This window comes from Sorex fumeus, unplaced genomic scaffold (genome assembly GCF_029834395.1).
Source record: "Sorex fumeus unplaced genomic scaffold, SorFum_2.1 ptg000041l, whole genome shotgun sequence".
Lineage (NCBI taxonomy): Eukaryota > Metazoa > Chordata > Mammalia > Eulipotyphla > Soricidae > Sorex > Sorex fumeus.
This window is the reverse complement of record NW_026606098.1, coordinates 1,004,031-1,027,356: the sequence shown is the minus strand read 5'-3', so window position 1 is coordinate 1,027,356 and position 23,326 is coordinate 1,004,031. Positions and strand designations below refer to the sequence as shown.

The 23,326-nt window shown below is 54.1% G+C and overlaps 1 protein-coding gene across 1 annotated transcript in view; it reads right to left on the bottom strand.

Moving 5' to 3' along the window:
- The window catches only part of SIM2 (SIM bHLH transcription factor 2), a 44,735-nt gene that overhangs the window by 6,997 nt on the left and 14,412 nt on the right, over positions 1-23,326 (bottom strand). The window contains 4 exon segments of the mRNA XM_056119583.1: positions 7,819-7,925; positions 12,576-12,775; positions 16,332-16,417; positions 18,649-18,757. Of these exon segments, the coding sequence (XP_055975558.1) occupies positions 7,819-7,925; positions 12,576-12,775; positions 16,332-16,417; positions 18,649-18,757 (502 nt within the window).

Here is a 23,326-nt window from a genome sequence, read left to right as displayed (position 1 = left end):
CGATCCCCGGCACCCCATAGGGTTCCCGAGTCCCACCAGGAGTGATCCCTGAGCACCAGTGGGTGTGGCCCCCCAAACCCCACCCAGAGTTCCTGGGGCCAGGGGCCAGCTCCAGCGGTCCAACATGCACCTTCCACATGTCAGCCTGCCCGGCACCTGGTCCCACACGTCCCCTCACTCAGCACCCCTCAAAGCCAAAAACAAAATTGTATCTTTTCCCCGACTCGTTCTACCACTGTAGGAGGTGAGTCATCCGGGGGTTCTGATCCCCATCACCCAGAGTGGCCACCCTGGAGGATGGGGGGGGGCAGCAGTTTCCAGAAAATTCGCTGGGCTACCTATGGGGAAGGAGACTCAATCCATTGACTGCTGGCCCCCAAGGGCTAGTTGTGATCAATGCAGGCTACACGACATCCGCGGGTTTGTGGGAGCCCTTCTCCCAACCCCGTCAGAAATACTTGTTCTAAGGCAGAGCTGCAGACCAATGGAACAGGGTTGAATATACTGACATCTCCGCCCAAACATATGATCATCTAATCTTTGACAAGGGAGCAAGAAATGTGAAGTGGAGCAAAGAAAGCCTCTTTAACAAAACTGTGCTGGCAAAACTGGATGGCTACATGCAAAAAAATGGGCTCAGATATCTGCCAAACACCATGTACAAAAGTAAGATCAAAATGGATTAAAGACCTCAACATCAGACCGGAATCCATAAGGTACATTGAAGACAAAGTTGGCAAAACCCTCCATGACATTGAAGCTAATGGTATCTTCAAAGATGTCACGCCACTGGACAAGCAAGTGAAAACAGAGATAGACAAATGGGACTACCTTAAACTAAGAAGCTTCTGCACCTCACAAGAAACTGACCAAAATACAAAAACTGTTTACAGAATGGGAAAGGATATTTGCCCAATACACATCCGACAAGGGGTTGATATCAAAGATATACAAAGTATTGGTTGAACTCCACAAGAAGAAAACATTCAACCCCATCAAAAAATGTGGCGACGAAATGAACAGAAACTTTCTCAAAGAAGAAATCCGAATGGCAAAAAAGGCACACGAGAAAATGCTCTACATCATTAATCATCAGGGAGATGCAGATCAAAACAACAATGAGATATCATCTCACACCACAGAGTCTGGCACACATCGAAAGAACAAGAACAACCAGTGCTGGTGAGCATGCGGGGAGAAAAGGATTCTCTTTCATTGTTGGTGGGAATGCCCAGTATGGTCGATTCTTAAAAACTTAGAATTGAGCTCCCATTTGACCCAGCAATACCACTCCTGGGAATATATCCCAGAGAGGCAAAAAAGTATAGTCGAAATGACATCTGAACCTGTTTGTTCATTGCAGCACTGTTTACAATAGCCAGAATCTGGAAAAAGCCTGAGTGCCCGAGAACAGATGACTGGTTAAAGAAACTTTGGTACATTTACACAATGGAGTACTATGTAGCTGTTAGAAAAGATGAAGTCATGAAATTTACATGCAAGTGGTACTACATGAAAAGTATCATGCTAAGCAAAGTGAGTCAGAAAGAGAGGGACAGACATAGAAAGATTGCATTCATCTGGCGAACATAAAGTAACAAAATAGGAGACTGACACCCAAGAATAGCGGAGATAAGTACCAGGAGGCTCACTCCATGGCTTGGAGGCCAGCCATACATGCTAGGGGAAAAGGCAGCTCAGATAGAGAAGGGAGCACCAAACAAAGGGTGTTGGGAGGATCCTCCCAGGATGGGAGATGCATGCTGAAAGCAGACTATGGACTGAACATGATTGCCACTCAATGCCTCTTTTGCAAACCACAACACCCAAAAGGAGAGAGAGAATAAAAGGGAGTGCCCTGCCACAGAGGCAGAGTGGAATGGGGGAATTGGGGGGTAGGAGGGATAATGGGATCAGTGGTGGTGGAAAATGGGCACTGGTGGAGGCATGGGTACCCAATCATTGTATAACTGAAACCCAAGCACAAAAATTTGTAAGTCTACAACTGTACCTCATGGTGTTTCACTAATAAAAATTTTTTTAAAATGCTTGTTCCAGGCCAGAGCGACAGCATAGTGGGAAGGACGTTTGCCCAACACATTGCCGACCTGGGTTTGATCCCTGGCACTGCACAGGGTCCCTCAAGCCCTGACAGGAGTAATCCCTGAGCACAGAGGCAGGAGTAAGCCCTGAGCACTGCTGAGTATGGCCCAAACCCACACAAGAAAGAAAAATTCTTTTTCACTGTGGGATTTTGAAATTCTGGCAGCCTCATCAAGCCTGCCCAGGAATCTGACTGTAAACCTCTTCATTTTCTGGGGCTGAAGCGATAGCACAGCGGGGAAGGCGTCTGCCCTGCATGCGGCCGACCGGAGTTTGATCCCTGGCATCCCATATGGTTCCCTGAGCACTGCCAGGAGTAATTCCTGAGTGCAGAGCCAGGAATAACCCCTAAGCATTGCCAGGTGTGGCCCCAATACCAAGAAAACCAACCAAACAAACAAACCCCCCAAAGCAGAACGTCTTCCTTTTCTTTCCCTCTATCATTCCACCTTCCATTTTTTGCCAACAGTCCCAAGATTGTTTGTAATCTGCATAAGCGGGGTCCTCGGGGAGGTCATTTTACCCCCAAATGCTCCCTCTAAGGATCTCCACAGCAGATGTGACCTGAATTCTGCTCACTGCCACCCTCCGCTGATGGGTTGGGATGAGGCCTTCTCCCCGAGCACTGACCCCTGGCCAGCGCTGACCCCGGCCAGCGCTCAGAGCCCGCCACGCTGAAACTCGAGCAGCTTAGACATAACATTCTGGGCTCTGTCCCGGCTGCCTGGCTGACTGTCGCTACTCATTAGCAGTCTCAGACGAGCCCAGGTGAGTTCCCACTAGCACTGAGGAAGGCTCTGCTGATGGGGGAGAGGCCTGTGATCCCCATCCTCCACTGCCTGACCCCTACCCGGGGAGCTTCAAACCAGAGTCTCGTGTGATTCTGTTGCATATGAAACCCGCTGGCCGCAGGCTGGAAATTCCTGTCCGGGAGAGATGCCTTCTGAGAATCTTTTTCTGGAACTGCTGGGTTTTCTGAGAATCCCACCGGGGCCGGGAGCCAGGCTCGGGGCGGTGAGGGATGTGGTGGATTGCCCAGGGCCCTAAGAGGCATGTGGCACCCAGGAGATGCCCAGGAGGGATGAGGGTGAGAATTTGGAGCTGGAGCGTAGTTGGCATCAGGACAATTGTAAGAGGTACTCTGGGGGGGGGTGTCTGAGTGTAAGGTGTGTGTGGCAACCCCTAGAGAGAGCTGCAGAATGGGGTATCCAGTGGTGGCTGGATGGCTCAGAAAGCAGAGCAGGAGGGGGGACACATCACGCAGGAGCCCGAGGATCCGAACCTAGCATCCCATGGTGCCCAGAGCACTGATGGGGTAGCCTCCTGCCAAAGCCCCCCACCCCTGAAAAACCAAGGAGGGGAGAATGCAGGCAAGTGAGGTGCTGCTAATTTTTCTTTTTCTTTTTTTTGGGGGGCTTTTTGGGTCACACCCGGCGATGCTCAGGGGTTACTCCTGGCTCTGCACTCAGGAATTATTCCTGGCAGTGCTGGGGGACCCTATGGAATGCTGGGAATCCAACACAGGTCAGCCACGTGCAAGGCAATTGCCCTTCCCGCTGTACTATCGCTTCAGCTTCGGGGCTGCTAATTCTTTTTTTGGGGGGGGGGTCACACCCAGCGATGCTTAGGGGTTACTCCTGGTTTTGCACTCAGGAATTACTCCTGGCGGTGCTCAGGGGATCATATGGGATGCTGGGAATCGAACCCGGGTCGGCCGTGTGCAAGGCAAATGCCCTACCCACTGTGCTATCACTCCAGCCCCAAGGGGCTGCTGATTCTTGTGGGTGGGCATCTGCTGTACGCTGACGGGTCCTCCCCCCAAACTCCCACCAGTCAACACCACCAGGCCACAGGGATGTGCTGAGCACTCAGTGTGGCTTCCGGGCTCTACTTTCCAGGCCTTGGGCTCCCCCTGACAAAGAGCTGCAGGACTGGGCGGAGTGGGGAATGCTGAACATCCTATCGGATGAACCCCCTTGTGGGGGTGTGGGAGAGAGACCCCTGGCTTCTCCCCCAGTCAACGGACAACGCCAATGTTCTATCTCGCGGGGCTTCCGTAACGCCTAAGATTCTCCCAAAGGCATCCCAGACCGACAGTGGCAGCGGAGGCAGGGATTGGTCTGTGGCTCTGAGCACTGGCCTTGTGAGCATTAGGTCCTGAGTTTGATCCCTGGCACCATCCCCCTGTCTGGACACGAGCCCAGCGGTTCCGTGGTCTGTGTTTCCTGGAACCACCAGCAAACCATGACTGGCCACAGCTGGGCAGCTCATGCCACAGCCAGAGTGTGGTCCCCGGTGAGCGTGTATGAGAATAGCACGGCTAAAGCAGGGGACCTGTGGGTGAGGTGAGCACTGTAGCCGGGCAGGACTGCCACCGGCCCTCCCAATCACAGTGACAACAAAGATGAGAGGAGGAGGATCCCCCAGGGGGCTGGAGCGATAGCACAGTGGGTAGGGTGTTTTGCCTTGCACATGGCCAATCCGGGTTCAATTCCCAGCATCCCATATGGTCCCCTGAGCCCCGCAAGGAGTGATCCCTGAGAGCAGAGCCAGGAGTCAGCCCTGAGCACCACTGGGTGTCACCCAAGTCCATAAAAAAAAAAAAAGTGAGCGAGTGTGTTGGCTGAGCCCATTCCCAGGAGGCCATGAGCTCCTTGTTCCTGCCTGCAGGTCCTGCTCAGCAGGGCTCTGGGGTCTTCACTCAGCCCCCACAAGTAGTGGGCAGGGAGGACCAGCGAGGTCCGCTGTTGTGTTGTTCCTCATAGAAGGTTCTGGGGAGCCCCAGCACGGGTGTGATGTGTGTGGAGCGCTCCGGAGGGCAGCCCAGGCTGCACTGCAAACCAGTGGCCCCCACCCCGACCCCTCACCCAGACCATGGAGCCTGGCCCCCCGCTGCCCCTCTCTCCAGAAGGAGCTAGATTCCTTACTCAGGCGGAGCTCAGGGGTTACTCCTGGCTCATGCACTCAGGAATCACATCGGGCGGGCTTTGGGGGCCTCTTTGGGGGTGCCGGGGATGGAATCCAGGTCGGCTGCATGCAAGGCTGGTGCCTTCCCTGTCAAACTCTGGCTGTTCTTGGCCCTAATTATACCTAATTATGATCTTTTTTTCTTTTTTAAAAATTTTTCTTTTTGGGTCACACCTGGCGATGCTCAGGGGTTACTCCAGACTCTGCACTCAGGAATTACTCCTGGTGGTGCTGGGGGACCATATGGGATTCTGGGAACCCAGTTTGGCTGCATGCAAGGCAAACGCCCTACCCGCTATGCTATCGCTCCAGCCCCACCCCACCCCTTTTTTTGCTTTTTGGGTCACCCAGCCAATGCTCAGGGGTTACTCCTGGCTCTGCACTCAGGAATCACTCCTGGTGGTGCTTGGAGGACCATATGGAGTGCTGGGAATCAAACCCGGATCGGCCACATGCAAGGCAAACACCCTACCCACTGTGCTATTGCTCCAGCCCCCAGCCCCATCCCCTTTTACTATCTTATTTCTTTTTCAGCATCCATCTCTCTGGGGTCACACATCTCTTTTTCTTCCCATGTGAACTTGGTCACGGTCATTCACCATCTGGATGCTGGGGAGAGAGGGGTGGCCGCAGGTACAAGGGGGTGTTGGAATGAGTGGGGAGAATGAAAAATGGAAGGCAGGGATGGGGTGAGAGATGGAAGTAGGGGTGAGGATACGGGGATTGGAAGAAGAGGTGGGATACAGATGGGAATAGGAGATGGTGGGAAAGGAAGCCGGGCTCTCCACAGGAGAGCACGCTGGGGGCTTCTGTCCCCTGCCCTTGTGGGGTGTCCCTGGGGAGCCTGCACATGTGCACCTTCCTCTTCAGAGCACTCTGGGGTCTCTGTGTGTCTGGACACGCCTGGTGAGACAGAGAAGCCCGTTCCATCTGTTGGAGGCTTGGGGAGTAGACGGCACCTTGGATGGGCTCCGCCTCCCTTGGTGACAGCACAGGGCGGTCCTGTGACCCCGAGAACCCTCCTGTCCATGTCAGGGACACTGACCCTCCCTGACCACCATGGTGCCAGCTCTTACCGCTCCGCAGATGTCCCCGAGAAAGACTACCAAGTGGTGTGAGAGAGGAGGGGAAACTTTAAACTCCTTAATTCCTTTCTCTCTCCCTCATTTGCCAGATGCATAGTCTCAGTCACAAGCTCTGTGTGATACAGGAGCCCCCAGTGTGTTCCGGCCTCAGAACAGTACTGTGCTGGGCTTTCACCCTGAGCATCCTTCCCTGGACTCAGCACCCCAGTTCTGGGAGGTATACAGCTGCTTCTAGAATGTTCAAGAATGTTCTAGAACGTTCCACAATGTTTTAGACTGTTCCATGGGACAGCAGGCACCCTCTTGAATGAGAGCACGCACTCGCCCTCTCCTGCCCATTCAAGTCTCCTGTAATTACCTGGTGGGCACAGGAAGGCCTAGAATCCCCATTAGCCATGCTGACCTACATGCCCAGCCATGCCCCAGCCAGAGGCTTCGCTGCCAAGCTCAGACCCCAGAACGACAAGGTGTTTTTCTGATACCAGGATCTGGTTGTCAGACACAGAGGAGGGACACAGCTATTAAGTCACCGCGTCCTCATGTGCCCATGAGGCAACTGTGTCCTGCCTCAAGGTCTTGACCGACACTGAGCGTCCAGACAGATGGAACAGTCACCAAAGCGACATGCTGCACAGACTGCCTCCTCCAGCGATGCAGTGACTTGTCCTCCTGCACCCGAGTCTACACACCCAGCCGAGCAGAAATAGGGATGGGCTCGAGTCCACCCCCCACCCCCCCGCAGCCGAAGCGGCTCCTCCCCACATCTGCACACCATTCCCAGCCGTGCCTGGGAGGATGAGGTATTCCGCGCCATCCCCGTCCGAGGTCTGGATCCTAGGAGCGGCCATTCCTGTCGTCGTTGCCGTGACAGGCACCGCACCCCGATCCAGATGTTCCGCAGACGGCCCCCGTCGGCCAATCCAGCCCCGTTACTTCACTCTTTCCACGTCCTCCCGTTCTGGGAACAGCCCACCTAGGCAGCAGGCCAGTGGTCGGAGGCTGGACGCCAGCTGGGTTGGACACCCTGTTCTGCTGCCTGCTGGCTGTGTGACCACGGACGAGGGGCTTAACCCCTCTGAACCTCAGCGTCCTCCACGAGAAATCTCACGCTCACACACTGGGTGGGGAGCCGGCTTAAACCACAGGAACTAGGAAGGCTGTGGGGAGCCTGGGCTCCTCCCCTGCTCTTCCCTCTGCTTGCAGAAAAGGTGTCCAGACAGCCTGGAGAAACAGCACTGACCGAGAGGCCGTGCCCAGGGCCCTCGCCCCCTGGCCCCAGGTGCCTGCTGAAAGGGTGAGCTGGGCAACTTAACCGGGGGCATGCACCTGTGTGCATGTGCATGAAGCACAAGTATTTTATTTTATTTTTTGCTTTTTTGGGGGGTCACACCTGGCGATGCATAGGGGTTTCTCCTGGCTCTGCACTCAGGAATTGCTCCTGGCAGTGCTCGGGGAACCATATGGGATGCTGGGAATAGAACCCGGGTTGGCCTCATGCAAGGCAAACATCCTACCCGCTGTACTATTGCTCCAGCCCTGAGGCACGAATATTGCTCAGAACTAGAGTGGGGTGCTCTGGGACCCTCCATACTGAGTTCCCTCCTCCAGGGCGCGTGTGTGGCCTGTGGTGGGGGTGGGAGGGGGGCGATGGGGGGGTACTCACGCAGGTGGTGTGCGTAGCGCAAATGGAATACATCACAGCCGTGCACGTGGTGGTAGAGGGTCTTCTCGATCAGGTCCTGTGGCTCGTACCCAGTGAGCTCGGTCACCCTAAGGGGGGAGGGGGCCCAGAGGCCGGGTGAGCAGCGTGTGCTCCAGCCTTGCCTTTAAACTAATATTAGTTTTGCTAACTAATCAAGTGCTAAAAGGCTGGGAGGGGGGAAGTGTTGATTTTGGAAAGGGAGAATGACCTTTTTTACAAGGAGAAAGTCTTTGAACTGCAGCCCCGGGCAGGATGTAGCCCTGTTCCGCTGCAGGAATGCTGGAATGTTCTTCAGAAACCACCGGGCAAGGACTAAATGGTTGGGAGGGCTGAAAATGTGTCCTTTGTCAAGGGGAAGCCATCCGAGGGTGCAAAAGACTGGTCTTGGGTTCTAATATTAGAAGAAAGCCGCCCCCTACTACCCAAGGGAAGAGACCCCACTTTATGGACTCTTGGTGGGCTGGCGGGAGGGGAAGGGGGAGAAGATAGCCGTGGGTTCATCTTTGTTACTGTGGCAAAGATGCATCCTGTAAATTGGCCCTTTATCGGGACTGATACTTTCACCATGCTATGTGACAAACACCTCCTCCACTTCCAGAACTTTCTCAACATCCTAAACTGAAATCATCCCTGTTGGACAGAGCGTCCCTATGCCCTGCCCCCTGGGAACCCTGGCTCTCTCCTTCCTGTCTCTGTGGATTTCTGCCTTCCGGTGCTGCCCGTGTGTGGAAGCAAGGGAAGATGGTGATGGCCCGTGAGGTCCACTTGCTTCCCATGCTCCCATCCCCCCTCCATCCCCCACCCCCATTTTAGAGTTCATCCCGTGGTTCCCTGCTTTCTCTTTTCTGTAAATGGCATCTTTCTGTCCGTCTCCTGAGGAGCACTGGCGTGTCTCCATGGCCCGAACCCCGTCTGCCCGAACCTCTGTGTCTCTGCTTGCCCCCCCCCCCCCTCATGCTAGGAATTGGCATAGCTGGTCTGAGGATGATGCTACAGACGGGGATTTTCTAAGGGTGGGAATTAGGGCATCCCCACAGATGTCTAACCACCCTCTCAGCGGAAGATTGTTTTAAACATCCCAAGAAACACCCCGACATATTCTGATGGAGACTCAATAAAATTGGGGGTTTTGTTGAGGCCATATGCTGTTGTGCTTGGGGCCGACTCCTGGTGGGGCTCGGGGGGCCATATGGGATGCTGGGACTGAACCTGGACTGGCCACCTTGCAAGACACATGCTCTCCCGCTATGCTATGGGGGAGATGAGGCTCCGTGGCCAGCTCACTATGGGAACAGAAGCAGGTCCCCATGGCCCAGAAGTTAGTCTCCCTCCTGGTTCCCTAGGTCTTCTTCTTCTTCCTTTTCCTTTTTTTTTTTTTTTTTTTTTTTTAGCTTTTTAGGTTACACCCAGCGATGCTCAGGGTTACTCCTGGCTCTGCACTCAGGAATTACTCCTGGCGGTGTTCAGGGGACCATATGGGATGCTGGGAATCGAACCCAGGTCAGCTGCGTGCAAGCCCTCCCCGCTGTGCTATCACTCCAGCCCAACTGGGTCTTCTAAGCCCTTATTTTTGTTCTGTAAGGAAAAGTGCTTCTCAGCATCCAAGACCCAGCCTGCCATTCTGACTGTTTATGACTGGGCGTCTTGTCTCCCAGGCTGGAGCCGGCGGGTGCCCAGCACAGAGGGGAAGGCGGGTCTGGGGAGCTCCCAGTCCTTGCAGTAGGTGGGTCCTGTTGGGCTCATTTCCAGGGTGTGCCTGCGGGTGGGAAGGGATGGGGTCCAGGTGGGTGGGAGGGTGCAGCGCAGAGCCCTCTGGGGCCCGTGGGACATGTCTGAGGCCCTCCCAGACCTCCAGGTCCTGCTTGAGTCTGATTTCCCCTGGCAGGGAACTCCAGATGTCTGGCTTCCCCCAGAAGAAAACCAGGCACCTCAGCCTGCAGGATGAAAGCGCCTCGGGCGTGTCAATGAATCAGAAACACATGGGGCCCGTTTCCCCGGGCGCACGGCAGGCTGGCCTGGAGAATGAAAGGGGCAGCTCTGGCAGGGCGCCGGGGGTCTTTCCAGACCTCCAGTGTCTGAAGACCCGTCAGAGGGCCGTGCCAAACCCCAAGCTTTGCCGGGCTCACCCATCCTTAGCTAAAGCACCAGCTATGGGTTCAAAGAGAAATAACCACAAAACCCCGGTGAACAGGATTTGGGGGGCAAGCTGAGTTCAGTCGTGTCTTGGGTCAGTGGGGCCACCCCCTACCTTTCGCCAGGCACCCCCCAGCCTGGCGCCAGGACCACCCTTCACCCGGAGCTTGGGCATAGAGACTGGCCCCCAGCCTCTCCTAGTCCCTCATGCTGCACCAGGGCCGGTGGGTGTCAGGATCCCCCACCTGAACCTTCTTTCCTGCGGGGTGGGAGTGAGCCACACCCAGTCATGCCCAGGGATGACTTCTGCAGTGCTCGGGGGACCCCATGGGCTACTGGGACTGGCATTCAGAATCCGTCTTTGCTCTAAGCTTCCAGTAGGGTCTTACAGGCTGACCGGAAGCCAAGGACAGCTGCCTTTCTGGTCCACTCACTTCAGGGGATGGGGGGCTATGGCCCTCCCCCTAAAGCAGGGGAAATTTGGGGTGCACACAGCCCACCTCCAGGGCTCCCCTCAAAGCAATCTGCCTCGGGGCCAGAGCAATAGTAGTACAGCGGGGAGGGCGCTTGCCTTGCTAGAGGCCAACCCTGATTCCATCCCTGGCATAGGGTCCCCGGAGCCCACCAGAGTGATTCCTGAGTGGAAAGCCAAGAGTATCCCTGAACACTGCTGTGTGCCCCCAAACCAAAAATGGCATCTGAGCCAGACTGCAGGCATTCCCGGTCTTTCAAAGTAGTGGGAGGCTGAACTCTGGAGAAGACCTCAAGTTTCTCCCCTGAGAAGGCCCCCCAACCCCCAGCAGGTCTCAGGCTGTGTGTTTGTGGGTACTCTAGGACCCCTCAAGGAAACATGGGGAGAAGCCTATCTGCTCCCCAACTTCCTTCAGGAATGAGCCTGCATGGGGTATGTGTGTGTGTGTGTGGGGGGGGGGGGGTAATCCAAAGCGTGCTCCGAGGGGAGCCTGATTCGGGAAGGACCGAGTTCCGACCACACCCCGAGGCTTCCCTTCGGGAGTCAAGCCCCTTGCTCACCTTCCCCTCCTTTCTCACGGGGGCTGCTTCCCGACCCCCAAAGCAAGGTTTGCCCTTTTCCGAGGCTAGGGGTGGTGACCACGGTGATTCTGCTCATTCCCTCCTAACTCAAGTCATTTGGGTCTCTCCTCCCAGTTATCGGGTAAGTTTGTTTTTCTCCAATAAAAGGGCAATATAAAAGGTAACATAAAATGATTGATTTTATGTTATGTGCCATTTGCCACAATAAAGTGAAAAATTTTTTTTCCTGGGGTTGCCGAGACAGCACAGCAGGGAGGCTCTTTTGCCTTGCATGTGGTCAACCTGGGTTCAATCCTCAGCACTCCATATGGTCCCCTGAGCCCTATCGGGAGTGATCCCCTAGCACAGAGCCTGGAGTAAGCGCTGAGTACCACTGGGTGTGTCCCCTAAGTTTAAAAACAATAATCCTCCGCCCTGCTCGGAGAGCCCGGCAAGCTACCTAGAGTATCTCGCCCGCACAGCAAAGCCTGGCAAGCTGCCCGTGACGTATTCGATATGCCAAACACAGTAACAAGTCTCACAATGTTACTGAGTGAAATCGATGAACAGTGACAGTGAAATAAATAAGTTAAAAACATCCATTTTACTGCACTCGTTTGTGGAATATAAAATAACATAATATGAGACTGACACCCAAGGATAGTAGACACAAGGGCCAGGAATATTGCCCCAAAGTTGGAAGCCTGCCTCATGAGCTGGGGGAGAAGGCAGCTGGGATAGAGAAGGGATCACTAAGTCAGTGATGGTTGGAGGGATAGCTCGGGATGGGAGATGTGTGCTGAAAGTAGATAAAGGACCAAACATGATAGCCTCTTAGTATCTATATTGCAAATCATAATGCCCCAAAGCAGAGAGAGTATGGGGGAAATTGTCTGTCATGGAGGCAGGGGGAAGGTTGGGATGGGGGGGAATACTGGGGACATTGGTGGTGGAGAATGTGCACTGGTGGAGGAATGGGTGTTCGATCGTTGTATGACTGAAATCCAAACATGAAAGCTTTGTAACTGTATCTCACAGTGATCCAATAAAACAAAAACCACCCATTTTTATAATAAGGTTCAAATTATGATCATTTCAGAGTGAACAAAAACCCCAATACAAGGGTGGGAGTGAGAGCATGGCAGGTAGGATGCTTGCCATGCACCTGGCTGGCCTGGGGGTGGTCCCCGGCATCCCCTGCAGACTCCCAAGCCTGCCAGGAGCCATCCCTGAGCGCAGAGCCAGGAGTGGGCCCTGAGCTGCCTCTGCCCAGCCTGGTTCTCAGTCCCATTCCACCCACTCGGCCATACCCCCACAGGGTCTCAGGATCCAGACACCCTGCAGAGGAGGTGACGCTGCGGTGACCTTCCGAGGGGTAACCAGCTCCTGCTCAGCTGCACAGCTAGCACAGGGCTGCATGTACATGTCTGGGCCTTCCAAGCTGCCCTGGTTTCCAGGGTGTCCGCCCTTCCCCACCCCCCGAGCCCTCAGTGAAGCTCTGGGCAGCCTCTGGCTTCCAGGAGGAGCCCGCAGGGACCCCCAGTCCAGCTCACCTGGAGTCCAGGAAGATGAGCTTCAGGTCCAGGCTGGCCCTGAACATGAACATGTTACTGTGCAGCTTGATCTCCGTGATGGCGCTGGGTGGCAGCGACTGGCCCACGGCCACCAGCCCCACAATCTGGTAGCAGGAGTCGTACAGGGACATGTCCAGCACGTACTGCCTGATCTTCAGGTAGCCGCTGCAGTGGATGACCTACAAACAGGGGTCAGTGCATCAGGACACCACACGGTGCCTCCCTGCCCGGGGGCCCCGCGCGCGTTTTCTCAGACTTGCTGGGATCTTCGACTGCCCGGCCTAGACAGTACACGCCCTGTCCCTTGCTTGGCAGAAGTGCAGCTGTGTTCTTTCTTTTGCTGTCTGTTTGGGGGCCACACCGGGTTGTGCTCTGGGCTGACTCCTGGCTCTGTGCTCAGGGCTGACTCCTGGCTCTGTGCTCAGGGATGACACCTGGCTCTGTGCTCAGGGCTGACTCCTGGCTCTGTGCTCAGGGCTGACTCCTGGCTCTGTGCTCAGGGCTGACTCCTGGCTCTGTGTTCAGGGCTGACTCCTGGCTCTGTGTTCAGGGCTCACTCCTGGCTCTGTGCTCAGAACTGATTCCTGACTCTGTGCTCAGGGATGACTCCTGGCTCTGTGTTCGGGGATGACTCCTGGCTCTGTGTTTAGGGCTGACTCCTGGCTCTATGCTCAGGACTGATTCCTGACTCTATGCTCAGGGCTGACTCCTGGCTCTGTGCTCAGGGCTGACTCTTGGCTCTGAGCTCAGGGCTGATTCCTGGCTCTGAGCTCAGGGATGACTCCTGGCTCTGTGCTCAGGGATGACTCCTGGCTCTGTGCTCAGGGCTGACTCCTGGTTCTGTGCTCAGGGCTGGCTTTTAGTGGGGCTCTGGAGATCATATATGGTACTGAGGATTGAATGCGGGCTGGCTCGGCTACTTGCAAGGCAAGTGCACTCCCCGCTGTACTATCGCTCCAGCTCCCCATGGTCTTTTTTCGGAAACAAACTCATAATCAAGTATAAATGGACAATAGAGGCTGGAGAGACCACTGCAGGGAACTTGAGTTCCAGCACCACAGGATGCCCTGAGCACTGCCAGGCATGATCCCTAAGCCAGGAGTAGTTCCTGAGCACCTCCATGTGCCCCCCTTGCGCGTGCACGCACACACACACACACACACACACACACAGAGAATGAACGGATACTTCATGAGCTCAATACCAAGTGCACCTGATGATCTGACCCATCATCGGGGAGCTGACCGTTTGTTCCCGGTCACTAACTTTAGTTAGTGGTGACCATGGGCACCACCTCCTCAGGGCCTGGAATTTCTTTGGGTATCTGTTAATTCGCCATTATATGACCTTTATTGGTGGTTGTTGTCCTTGACCCCTCTCCTCGGCAGTGGTGGGGGCTGCTCTGAGGCACTGGGGGGGACCCCACAGGGCCGCCTGTTTCACAGCTTGTGCCAACCCCTGGAACCATCTCTCTGGCTTGATTTTTATCTCACCTGACAGTCATGCCACTCCAGTAAGTTAAGAATTCTTTCCAGAGAGGTAGTAAATCTGAAAAAGCAATTGCCTTGCTCTTGGCCAACTCAAGTTCTATCCCGGCACCTCATACAGTGCTCCTAACAAGAGTGATCCTTGAGCACAGAGCCAGGAGTAAGCCTTGAGTATTGCCAGGTGTGGCCCAAACACACACACACACACACACACACACACACACACACACACACACGAGTTATTTCTGTAGGATAAAAAAATTGCCTTGTTTTAAATGAGCTTGGGGGTCAGAAGGGCAGGGATGGAACCCAGACACTTTTACAAGGAGGCCTGGGCTGCCCAATGAACTCCATTCCTAGTCTCGATGTACGTGATTTTAATTTCAATTATAACTAAGGTGTTATCACCTGGTGCTTCCTAGAAAATGCTTGTTACAGGGGCTGGAGCCTTAGCACAGTGGGTAGGGTGTCTGCCTGGCACACAGCAAACCCGGGTTTGATTCCCAGTATCCCGTAGGGTCCCCTGAGCACCATCAGGAGTGATCCCTGAGTGCAGAGCCAGGAATAAGCCCTGATCATCCTGGGTGTGACCCAAAGACCCCCCCCCTGCCCACCCCCCTGCAAAGAAAAGGGAAAGAAAAAAAATCTCTTATTGTAGTTGTGAGAACCGGGGAGAAAACTGCCGTTCCCAAGTGCAAAGAGAAACATTTATTTATGCAGACAAAAAAACTTGAAGAGCAGGAGGGTCACAGCCAAGAAAAGTCTGGTCCTAAGGGCAGGCCGTCAGCTGAGCTTGGATTCTAGCTCTCCAGCTCTTCCCCTGCACGGCTGAGGCGCACCTGAGTCCCTCCAATCAGCTCGGGGACAGGAAACCCAATGAAGTTTGTTTAGGGTGAAGAGACAGGGCGGGCCAGAGGTCAAGTGCCTGCCTCCATCCAGAGGAGCAGGGCCTGGAGCAATGGCACAGTGGGCAGGGCACTGGCCCTCAGGCAGCTGACCCAGGTTTGATCCTTGTTACCCCAGATGGTCCCCTGAGCCCTGCCAGGAGTCAGCCCCGAGCACACCCTGGCGTGGCCCCAAAACAACAACGAAGGAGCCAAGGAACCGAGTTGAGAGCCGGATCCTCTCCTGTGGCAGAAAGGGCCCCACCCTGCGTCTCCAAGGGAAGGTGTACAGGGGTCCTCCCTCTTGACCCATACAGGCAGATAAGAAAGGGGTCCCCCAGGGGGGCTGGAGTGATAGCCCAGCGGGTAGGGCATTTGCCTTGCAAGCGGCCAACCCGGGTTCAATTCCCAGCATCCCATATGGTCCCCTGAGCACCGTCAGGAGTAACTCCTGAGTGCAGAGCCAGGAGTAACCCCTGTGCATCACCCAGTGTGACCCAAAAAGCAAAAAAAAAAAAAAAAAAGAAGAAGAAGACGAAAAAAGAAAGAAAGAAAGGGGTCCCCAAACTGGAAAGCTGAGTGGCATGAAGTGAGAGAGCTCAGAGTGTGGTTTCCAGTACCGGGAAGGGGTGAGGGAGGAGAGGCTGGGGGCAGGATGGGGAGCCCTGAAGGGGGAGGGGAGTGGGAAGGTGGAGGCGGATGGAAAGGGGCAGAGAGGGAGGAGATGCGGGGGTAGGCAGCTGGGGACACGGAGGCAGACATGGAGCTGCCCTGCCCTCACCCTCTTCCCTGGGACCCCCAGAGTCACAGGCTCACCCTCTATGGGAGAAGATGCAGGATGGGTTCCCTTTGGGGGCGGGGGCGGGATCCCAAAGCAGGCCTGATGGGTGGAAGGGGGCTCATCTGGGACAGCCTGCAGCCTGCCCTTCCCCCACGCTGTCCTGTGAGGCAAGGGGTGGGGGGTGCCCTGCTCCCCAAATCCTAGGAGCTGGAGTCAGCAGGGGAAAAGCACCAACCAAATCCCTCCTGTCGCCGTCCTCTTTTCTGTTCCTGTCCTGGTATAAGGGAGGGTGATGAGGGACCCCTCGAGGGACCCTTCACAACAGCCTGGGCCAGTCCTGCTGAGCCGCAGACTTCCAATCACCCCAGATTTGGCCATCCTGCAGGTAAAGGCCACCTGTCTCCCCCAGAGCACTCACTGCTTCCTGCCTCCACCCCCCCCCCCACTTACTTCCTGGCCTGGAACGTGGGTCCTCAGGGAACTCAGACACCTGCCTGGGTGCAGTAAGACCACTCCCCTACTCTTGGTCCCACACAGTGAGTCCAGGGCCAGCCTGGGCCTCCTCTTGCAGAAGGGCACACACCTTATATCCGCTGCAGGTCAGACCCGCGTTCCTCTTGGCCAGCACGCACTTCATCCGCAGGAAGAAGGAGCGCTCCATCTCATACTCTGAAAGCAGAGAGGTTGGTCACACCACCGCCCTTGTCCCCCGCAGCCCCTTCCCCCCCTCCCCCCCGCTGTCCACGAGGTGGGAGAGCTGGCCAGGGCCCACGGTCCTGACCGCAAGAAGCTGCTGACACAGGAGCAGGCCCCAGACTGCTCCTTCACCCTGGAGGCTCTCATTCACTTTCCGGGGAGTGGCCAGGTGGGAACATAACCCCACCCCTGGCATCCTCACCAGCTGTACCCTGGGAAGAGCTTGTACTCTCTTCCAGAGACCCTTGGGGGGGGGGGTGAGTGGATGGAGCGATAGTACAGCAGGTAGGGCGTTTGCCTTGTGCCCAGTGAACCCGGGTTTGATCCTCAGCATCCCATATGGTCCCCTGAGCATCGCCAGGAGTAATTCCTGAGTGCAGAGACAGGAGTAACCTCTGAGCATCGCTGGCCAAAAAAAAAAAAAAGCAAAAAAAAAGCAAAACAAAACAGAAACCCTGTGGGCCCTTCTGTTTGGGGTGACCCCTCCCGAGGATCTCACAACTGTGCCCCACCTTACCACAGCAAAAACAGTTAATGCCCGTGAGGGGACCCTTCGTCTTTATTTTTATTTTTGTGTGTGGTGAGGGCTTAGGGGTCGCCCGGAAGTGCCCAGGGCTTACTCCTGCTCTATGCTCAGAGGCCACGCCTGATGGTGTTCAGGAGGGTTTCTGTGCGGTGCCAGGGACTGAGTCAGTACCAGATGCATCAAGGCAAGTGCCTCACCCCCTAGAAGGCATGTCGTACTGTCCCCCCACCTCCCACAAGGGCTGCTGGACAGCTGGGCCAGGGCTGACCTCAGGAGGACCCGAAGGACTGACAGAAGGAGAGCCCTGTCCCCAAGAAGGGCCAGCCTGCTGGTACCAGGGCACAAAACCTGTGGATTCCTGCTCTGAAAACCGTGTTTTATTTATCAATAAAAGTCACACAGCCATCAGTGGGGCCAACTGGAACAGAACCAGTTCTCTAACATTAAGTTGTTACCATCAGACACAGGTGGGCTGCCGCAGTGACAGTTAACAGCAAGACCAGGGCTGGAGTGAGAGCACAGAGGGGAAGGCCCTTGCCCTGCACGTGGCCAACCCAGGTTCCATCCCCAGCACCTGCTATGGTCCCCCAGGCCCCTGCAGGAGTGATCTGTCAGTGCTGCTGGTTGGTCAAAACAAAACAAAACAAAATAAAAAACAATCACAAGAACTCGGGTCGGCCATGTTGGCCGCTTGTAAGGCGAACGCCCTACCCGCTGTGCTATCGCTCCGACCCGAGTTCGATTCCTCCGCCCCTCTCGGAGAGCCCGGCAAGCTACCGAGAGTATTCGATATGCCAGACACAGTAACAACAAAGTCTCCAATGGAGACGTTACTGGGCCCGCTCGAGCAAATCGACGATCAACGGGAGGGCCTTTTCACAAGAACTCAGAACAGGAACCTCCAGCTTGTCTGACCCTCCCTCACTCTCCCTTCCCCTCCCCCTCACTGCACCCCTCCCCCCCAACAATACTTGGGGAGCCCGTGGGTGCCCTACTGATCCTCAGCCAACAAAGGTGACAGTTCAAGACAGGGGGCCCAGGATGCGGTGTCACTCAGACTTGCTGGTGTCGGGAACCACCCAGGGCTTGCCGGGCATGGGGGAGCCACAGCTCCAGGAGTGGGATCTGGTTCCTTGTGCACCCAGCCCTGGCCCTGGGAGCAGCCGTGTGATGCTTGCTTCAACTGCCCACAGGGAAACAAGGCAGGAGAGTCTCTGATTCCTGCTGTGGGCAAAGCCATCAGGCAGGTGACAGCAAGCTTAGTGTGTGCTGAAGCTTGATTCCAGCCCCAGCGACCCAATGTCCCTCCTCCCCGCCCCTGAGCCCACCCATGTCACCCAGCCCGGCAACTTCCGCTTAAGACGGAATGTTCCGTTTAGATGTCTGCAAACCTTAAAGCACCTTTCGGGAGAAGCCATGGTCTACACTGGATGAGGTTGCACAAGGAGGTCAGGTGTGTGTGCATGCGTGCATGTGTGCGTGCGTGCGTGCGTGCGTGTGTGTGTGTGTGTGTGTGCAGCAGGTGCAGGTGGGGGTATGGGAAAGAGGGGCTTGGGGTCTGGCCCCTGAGAGGAGGGAGCATGAGCAAATCCTCCCCGCCCCCGCCCCCACCCCCACCCCCCAGCCACACGGAAGCCCATTCAAGGCTCATCCTGGCGACTCTGCTCCAAGCAAATACCTTGGAGTAGGTGATGGTGCAGCGGCTGGTGGGCGGCCAGGACTGCCGTCATCTCGTCGTGGTCCGAAGGGTGGATGTACTCATAAATACTGTTGCCGGTCAGTTCCACCTGCAGCGCAGGAGAGGGTGAGGGTGAGAAAGACTCCAGGGGCGGCCCAGGAACCAAACCAAATGGAAGCCGACGCCTGAGCAGAGCACAGGGGCTTGGAGCTGGCCTTACTAGCATTCGGCTGGCATAGCCTTACTAGCATGGGCCCCAGGCTGCACCCCACCCCATGCTCCCTACCCGAAGCCGGCTGCTCTGCTGAGCTCCCCTGCCCTGTGGGTTTGGGTGCCCCACTGCCTGGTGTGTACCAGCACCAACATGACCCCAGGGAGCACCACAGTCAGAAAGTGGGAGCCCCCAGGGCATCGCAAAGGAAAAGATGGGCAGGGGGTGGGGAGATAATATTTTGATTCTTTGTAGCCAGGTAGTACAGCAAGTAAGGCACTTGTCTTGCATGCAACTGACCCAGATTCCATCTCCAGCATCCTCTAGGGTCCCCCAAGCACCGACAGGAGTAATTACTGAGCACAGAGTCAGGAGTAACTCCTGAGCATCATAGGAGATGAGTGAAAACGAAAATTAAAGAAAAATTTTATTTTTGTGTTTTTTAATTTTTTTGGTTTTGGAGCCAAACCTGGCAGTGTTCAGAGCTTATTGCTGGCTCTGCACTCAGGGATCATATGGGATGCCAAGGACTGAAACCCAGGTGGCCACCTGCAAGGCAAAAACCCTAGACTCTGTACTATAGCTATGGCCCTTCAAATAAAAATCTTTAAATTTTGGGGCTAGAGAGGTAGTAGAGTGGATAGGGTGCTTGCGGTGCATGTGACTAGGCCAGTTCCATCCCCTAGCATGCCCATGTGGTCCATAGAGCCTGCCAGGAGTGATCCCTGAGCACAGCCGATGTGTCCCAATAACAATAACAACTTTATCCCTAAGTTAGAATATGTCAGGGTGTATTCTGGGATCTTTAGGACAACCTTCCACTGAAGGGGGCTGGAGCGACAGTTCTGCAGGCAAGACACTTGCCTTGCATGTGGCCCACCCAGGTTTGATCCCTGCCATCTCACATGGTCCCTTGAGTGACGCCTGAGCATAGAGCCAGGAGTAAGCCCTGAGCACCACTGGGTGTGACCCCAAGCCCAAAACCAAACCAAAAAATATGAACCTTGCACTGAGAGGGCAGTTGAACTTCTCTGAGGACCCTGGGCAGCAGGACAGCAGCCTTGCTCGCTGCACCCCAATAAAGGCCCTTTCTCGAAGGCCCTGAGCCACACCCCTTGGCACTGTCTGGCATCTTGAAGAATCTGGGACACTTCCTGCATGAGTTTACCCTGTGTACCCCACCCTTGGGTGGGTCGGGGTGGCCCTATGACCTGGGTCCCCTCCAGTGAACCCTTTGACCTGGGATTGCTACCTTGACCTTCGGGCGCCACCCACGACCTCACCCAGGCAAGCCTCACCCAGGACATGGCCCCAGCCTAGACACAGGGTACAGCTGACCAGGAATGGGGCAAGGGAGTTCTGTGACTCCATTCCTAACCCCCGAGGTCTCCTCCAAACCCAGGAGCCAGGAGACAGGCATTCCCAATAACTGGACACTATCACCCACCTTACGATGCCAGAAGATAGAAGTTTCCAGAAACAATCAATATGAGGGTGGTCCTTTGGGCAGTGGTGGCTGATGCCTGCTTGAGAGTGCAGCCCTGGACAGTGGGGAGCACCCCTGGACCTGATCAGTGCCAGCACCACCTGGCCAACATGGGCAGAAAAGCCAGAGTGCGTGAGAACTTGCGGGGCTGGTTGGATGTGGGGGTTGGTAGGGGGAGAAGAACATTTCCTCAGGGGGCAGGGCTAGCTAGTAAGAGTAAAGGCAGGCCTGTAGAGCGCCTTGCCCACCCCTCCACTCTTTCTTTTTTTGTGGGTGTAGGGTTTGGGCAGACCCAGGGGTATGCATGGTTTACTCTTGGCTCTGTGCTCAGGGATCACTGGTGGTGCTCAAAGGACCACATGGGTTGCTGGGGATTGAATGGGGTTCTCCTATGTACAGCCCATCCAGCTCTCTCTCTCCTCTCTTTCTCTTTCCCTCTCTCTCTCTCTCTCTGATCTTAAAAAAGAAGAGCTTTAAGACCATTTTCTTTCATCAACCCAGTGCCTTTTTGTTTTGGCCACTAACAGAGGGCTGACTCCTGGCTTTGGGCTCAGGGGGTCACTCCCAGTGGGGATTAAGATGCCATGTGGGGTGCCAAGGACCAAACCCAGGTCAGCGGCGTTGCAAGGCAAGTAAGTACCCTGCTTCTGTCCTATCGCTCCAACTTTCAGTGAATTTTTTTTTTTTTTTTTTTTTTTTTTTTGCTTTTTGGATCACACCCGGCGATGCACAGGGGTTACTCCTGACTCTGCACTCAGGAATTACTCCTGGTGGTGCTTATGGGACCATATGGGATGCTGGGAATCGAACCCTGGTTGGCCGTGTGCAAGGCAAACGCCCTACCTGCTGTGCTATCTCTCCAGCCCTTCAATGATTTGTTTTAAAAATGTAAAGAACCAAAGGCTTGTAATTGGGTGGAGTAAGTCTGGCCTGCCTCCTGTGCCTTGCCCATGAAACCAGGGACAAGGGAATATTCCAGTTTCATGCAAGTTAATTTTTCCCTCAGGGGCCAGAGCGATAGCACAGCGGGTAAGGCGTTTGCCTTGCACGCAGCCGACCCGGGTTTGATCCCCGGCATCCCATATGGTCCCCCAAGCACCAGCAGGAGTAATTTGTGAGTGCAAAGCCAGGAGTAACCCCTGAGCATTGCTGGGTGTGACCCAAAAAAGAAAAATAAATAAATAAATTGGCTTCTTTAAGAAAAAAAAATTCCCTCAAAATCATCTTTTACAAAATGGATTGGTCTCTGGGTTAAAGGATTCCATTTGAGTGTCAGCCCAGAGTAGCTCGTTCTGTTCCCGAGTCATTGTCTTGTCATTAAGTCTAGAAGCCAGGCAGTGCAAAGGCCGTGAAGAACAAGACGTGATCTTTTGAACACGCCGGTCAAGCCTACACCCCCTCAATCCGGACCATCTAGGAAGTCAAACAATCTTCCAATAACGGAAATGTTTGCAAAAAGCAAATTCTGGAAAGATACAACAGTGCTTGACCTTGCCTCAGAATTACGGCTGACATGGTGTTTCCTGTATTTACAGATCTGTGCGTGCTTTCAAATGGGGAAAGTAATCCGACCACTCCCCCACCAAAAAAAAAAAAATTATGGTTGTCGCCATAAAACTCCCCAGGACTCATCCATCAACCTTATTAAAACAGACCCTCAGTGTGATATTGCAGTATATGTAAAACCCTGCGAACTACAAAATGAATTACTTTCCTACTAAAAGGGTTTTTTTTTCCTTTTTAAAAAAAATGTTTTACTGAATGGCTTTTCCTCTTGCCAAGAAAACTCCATATGATAAATACAGCCCTCAATGCCTCGATTCTGAGCCCGGAGGAGCCGCTCGTCCTGAGGGCTGAAATGCCCATTGTGTCTGCTTTGGTGTTTTGCTGACTATGGTGAATTAGGCATTTTAAAATAAGATGGTTTGGGTTTCAGGGTTCAAGTTATGTCAACAAACATAAAACGCTGTCCTTTCTCTGTGTTTCAAAAGTGAAAGGATTAAGTCTTGGGCCCCAACAATGCCATGGCTATTTGTACAGCCCCGTTTCCGGATACAGTCTCAAATATTATATTTTCCTTTATGTGTCTCATAAACAGCTATTTCCTCCCTATCTCCCCCCCTCCCCCAAATTCTTTTTTTGGGGGGGTGGGGTGGGGGAGGGAATTGAATATTGGTTACCTAGATGCAATTTAATGTATGCAGCTTTGGTTAGGAAATTGAAACCACAAGGATACTTAAAAATTCCTAGGGAGGCATATAGCAGGTATAGGCCACTTTTCTCCTTCAAATATAAGTTAATGAATCAACCTTAAAAACATGGACTGAAACCATTTTTAAAAGCTTGTGTGGAATAATAAAGTGCTTGCCCAACTCACAATGATTCCAAATTGATTTAAAAAAATTTGTCTCTGGAATAATTACGTATAGAGACATAGAACATATAGAATGTTCTAGAAGTACAACTATTTCCTCACAGAATTTAACACTGGGCGTTTGCGCTGAGAAAACCAGGTCCCGATCACTCTTATTCTGCCATTTCTGATTAAAAAAAAAACCTGGTAGCACCCATGACTATACCCACCAATAGAAAAGCAAAAATAAATGAAGAAAACCCATCCTTTGAAGTTGAGTCCTTACTTTGATACCTGTTAGATATCTTAAAAACGAACAAACAATAAAGGAGGTGGCTTTGAATTGAGGTGGCTTCACACTCATGGAAATAACATTTAGGTCTGAGGAGGTAGCTCAAGGACTGGGGTGCAAGGTTTGCGTGCAGGGGCGCTAAGTTCAGTTCACTGCCTGCTCCTCCAGTGCTCTTCTGGGATTGGCCCAAATAAATAACATGTATGCTGTCAATAGGTAATTCAGCTAGCCATGGAAATAGTCCAGACTGGAAAAGGAAACACCACTTTGCAGCACATAATCGAGCAAACCGAAGAACCTATATACCCTGGAAATTGCTCACACGGAGTTTAACAC